This window comes from Corvus kubaryi, unplaced genomic scaffold, assembly GCF_017639235.1.
Source record: "Corvus kubaryi isolate FWS band 111438036 unplaced genomic scaffold, C.kubaryi_AGA036_p1.0 split3-73, whole genome shotgun sequence".
In the NCBI taxonomy this organism is placed as follows: domain Eukaryota; kingdom Metazoa; phylum Chordata; class Aves; order Passeriformes; family Corvidae; genus Corvus; species Corvus kubaryi.
The window spans coordinates 12452553-12456518 of NW_024582091.1; the positions used below are offsets into that span (position 1 = coordinate 12452553).

The window sequence follows — 3966 nt, forward strand, 5'->3', positions numbered from 1 at the left end:
CATGTAAGATTTTTCCAGTCTTTTAACAGTCCCCATCTAGAATACCTACACGCATCCTTAAAAGAACATTGAATACAGTGTCTACTAAATGCTAAAGTAAGTTTTGTTTGCTTTTAAAGAAGTAATAAAAATATTTGGGAAAAACTCTAAACATCTATTCTGACATTACATGAAAATATTAAGAATTATGACTACCAGAACTAGCTACAATGAAAGTAAAGCTGACTGTTTAAAAACTAACAACCAATTGAAGCTTGTAATTTCAACCTTCATTAAGTGCTTTCTTGAGTGACTCATCAAATCAGTGTTACCTAAAAAGTCAATACTGAGAAAGCAGGTAAACCAATAAATACTCCTTTCAGTCACAAAATTGTTACCACTCTTGAGAACACAGTCAAGCGTTTTATTGTTTATACTCATTTTCATTTACACATAAGAGGAACAATCAATGCAGTTCTATCACAGCAGGTGGACCATATCCTGAAACTCTGCTGAACACGCGTAGACCTGTCTTAAGGTCCAACCAGGAGAAAAAAAGAGAAAAAAACAAAACAAAACAAGAAGAAACTAAAAAAACATAGGGGGGAAGTAGGGAGGCAAGAAATTTCACTAACATCAGTTAATTCATGATTCATGGGTATTTATTTTGCAGGTGAAATAGCTCTTCTGAAAGAGCGAACTGCTTCACTTCTTTACAAAATACACTAAATAATGTTAAGTACTTAGAGAATTCTAAATTTCGCAGTGGTTCATGCGGTAAGGGTGTGCAACTGACACAAAATGGAAAACATGGTTACAACATCAAACTGCTACTTCTATTCCCAGCTGGTTTATGGAAAAGGTCATTGGACTTCTTGATTTCTGCCCTTATGGAGTAAAAGCAAGAAGTATTTACTTTCTAAAGGCAACTATGAGGACAGACTACAGATATGCAGTGCAGTTGAACAGGTCTACAACTCTTGTTTCTAGAGCATTTGCATTGTTTTGAAATACAAATATAAAACTTTTGCACACTGTCACTTCTCACGGATGTTCAGCTGGAGAAGTCATTTACAGAATTTACTGCGATGCTCCTATTTTAAACATGATTTTTTTTCTCCTCTTGGCCTTATGAGTGAAGGGAGCAACTCTTTCCACTGAAAGAAAGAAATTACAGGTGTGCAGAAGTACAACTATGCTACCAACATAGACAGAGACAACTGTGCTCTTGTGCACACCCCTACAACCGGCCAGAGAACAAATTAAGAAGTTAAGCCTGCAAAATAAATGGAGTTTACTCTCAAACTTTTTTTCTTCATTCCAGATGAATTATAGACCTTGATTCGAGGCTGCCCTCTTTTTTTTTTGCAACTGATCTGCGTGCCTATTGGAACAGCATCTCTGCCAGAGTCATTACACTGAAACGCAGAGCTGAGCAGTTTGGTGGCAGAATGTATTGACGTTTTTGCAGCATCATGAGTCTGGCAACTGGGCTTGGGGAAGTTTCAAGCAGTGGGTCTTTACAATAGCAACTTGATTCTGCAGACAAAAAGCAAAAGATTGGCAGAATTATTAAAGTATCACAATAAAGGCATGAATGCATTCTGCAGAACGTGGCGCTGAGTTCAGCGATGAGCTGGCAGCCACTGCTGTCAAGAAGCGCGGAAAGGCAAAGCGCTTCCGCGTGTGAAGAGACGACACACCAAGGTGTCGAGTCTCCCACGGTGGCTAAAGGGCAGCTTTCCCCTCGGGACGCCTGCTCGCAGCCGGCTCCGCTCCCGCAGGAGAGCCGGCGCCGTGAGAAGGCCAGAAAGAAGTAGGGCTGGACTTTGTCAGCAGCCTTCATCTGGGGCCTGTCCTACCTCCCTTCCTCGCAAAAAAAACCAAACAACCAAAACCAAAACACAAAATGCCACTGGTACTGGGGTTGCATCGACTCCCTTCCAAGGGGGCTGTACGCCCAGCTGCCCAGCGGTGCCTGCAGCTGCCAGCGGGGGCCGGGAGGAGGCACCGGGGAAGCCGCCGCGGGCGGGGGGACCGGCCCGGCCCCGGCGCTCTCCGGGGAGCTCGGCTGCGGGCTTGGAAAGCAAGTGTCGTTTAGCACTAATTGGCCGAAACACGGGTATTTTAATACGAAATGGCGGCAGATTGGTTTAATCGGTGGAATAAAAAGCAGATTGCCGTGAGTCACTCCCCGCGAGCTGGGAGGAGGGGGGGTGGGGGGGGGGAGAGACGGACGGGACACACGACGCGCGCACACACACCGTGAAATGTCAGAAGCGTGGAGCATCCCCAGTGCTCGCCGCCACTTGCGAAGGGTCTGAACACCAGCTGTTTGTGGGCTCGCCTCCCCCCCGGCCCCATTTCCGATCCCCCGCCTCCCCCCGGCCCGTCGCGCCCCGAGTACCGCGGCTCTCCGGGCAGGGCGGGGTGCGCGGACCTACCTGTGGCGCCGGGCGCGGGCGTGCATGGGGACTGCCCCGGGGAACACATCGCATTCAACATTTCAGCCTGTGCATCGGAAACGTATGAGTTTGTGGAAAGCTTGTTTGAAGTCTTCGTTAGACATAGTATAGATGACGGGGTTGATGAGGGAGTTGAGATATCCAAGCCACGTGAAAAAGTCAAAGATGGCCATGTGGAACCAGCAAGCGTCCTTGCAAATAGGCAATACCAGGCTGATGATGAAAAAGGGCAGCCAACACACGATGAAGGCTCCTAAAATAATCCCTAAAGTCTTTGTAGCTTTCCGCTCTCTAGCGGCCGTCAGCTTCTTTTTCTCCAGCAGGGCGTCCGAGACCTTCACCTTCACCTGGTTCATGTACACGGGCGAGCCCGTTTCGCTGGATCCCTCGGGAGCCTTGGAGTTTATGGACGTGACGGAAGAGGTCGACCCGGGGGAGTCCGTAATTAACTGTGCCCGCGTTAGTCTTTTACCTGCTTTCTTTGGCGTCTGCTTCAAAATCCGCGACCTGGCTTCCACGTAGATCCTCCCGTAGAGGGCTATCAGCAGCAGCGTGGGGAAGTAGAAGGCTCCTACTGTGGAGTACACGGTATACAGGACGTGGTCCGTGTTCACCACACAGCGAGATGCTTCCTCGGCCTTCGCCTGCCGCCAAAACAAAGGGGGCATGGAGATGCAGATGGAGAAGATCCATACCAGTGCGATCATGCCCGCTGCCCGCTTGGGAGTCCGTTTTGTGGAGTACTCGACGGCGTCGGTGATCGCCCAGTAGCGGTCCAGGGCGATGAGACAGAGGTGCAGGATGGACGCCGTGCAACAGGTGATGTCCGAGGACAGCCAAATATCGCAGACGATCTGACCCAGCGTCCACTTGCCGGTCACAGTGTACATGGTGCTGATGGGCATGACAAGGATGGAGACGAGAAGGTCGGTGACGGCCAACGAGGCGATCAGATAGTTGGCCGGCGTGTGGAGTTTCCTCGTCTGGTAGACCGTGGCGATGACAAAGGCGTTGGAAAGCACCGTGGCCAGGGTGACCAGCGCCAGGACGACGGCGAGCACGATCTTCCCGGAGAGGGGGGTGGCATCTTGGTAAATCACTTCCTCGGCGCTACAGTTTCGGTAAGAGTCGTTGGCGGAGCCCAACTGCGCCCGGCAGGGGCCGGCCGGCTCCATCCCTCCGCGGCCGCCGCCCCCGCAGACGGCGGGGCTCGGCGCGGCACGGCGGGGCCGCTACCCCGGCAGGACCCCGTCGGCGCCGGGGGAGGGCTGCAGCATCGCCGCGCCGGCACCACCTCCCGCCCGCCTGCCCGCCCTTCCGGGAGCTCCGAGCGGGCTCCGCGGAGCCTCACTCCCCACAGGCGAGGGAGCAGGGCAAAGCGGGGGCCAGGCGCGCCCGCTCGCCCCGGCAGCTCATCGCCCCGCCGCCTGCCCGCGGAGCGCGGCGAGCCCCGGACATGGGGCTCCCGCCCCGGCCGCCCCTAAGCGCAGCCCGGCCGCCCGCGGCTCCACACCGTGTCTCG

General features: G+C 52.7%; 1 protein-coding gene across 1 annotated transcript; it reads right to left on the reverse strand.

The window, feature by feature from the left end:
* Nucleotides 1–382: 382 nt before the first annotated feature.
* HTR1B (5-hydroxytryptamine receptor 1B) lies at nucleotides 383–3936 on the reverse strand. The gene is made up of 2 exons (XM_042016822.1): nucleotides 2424–3936; nucleotides 383–1518 (listed from the first exon to the last, which is right to left on the reverse strand). The coding sequence occupies exon 1, from the start codon at nucleotides 3617–3619 to the stop codon at nucleotides 2486–2488; it is 1134 nt and encodes a 377-aa protein (XP_041872756.1). The 5' UTR covers nucleotides 3620–3936; the 3' UTR covers nucleotides 383–1518; nucleotides 2424–2485.
* Nucleotides 3937–3966: the final 30 nt, after the last annotated feature.

Coding starts and splice junctions, on each gene's coding strand:
- HTR1B (XM_042016822.1), bottom strand. CDS start 3,619: ATGGAGCCGGCCGGCCCCTGCCGGGCGCAGTTGGGCTCCGCCAACGAC.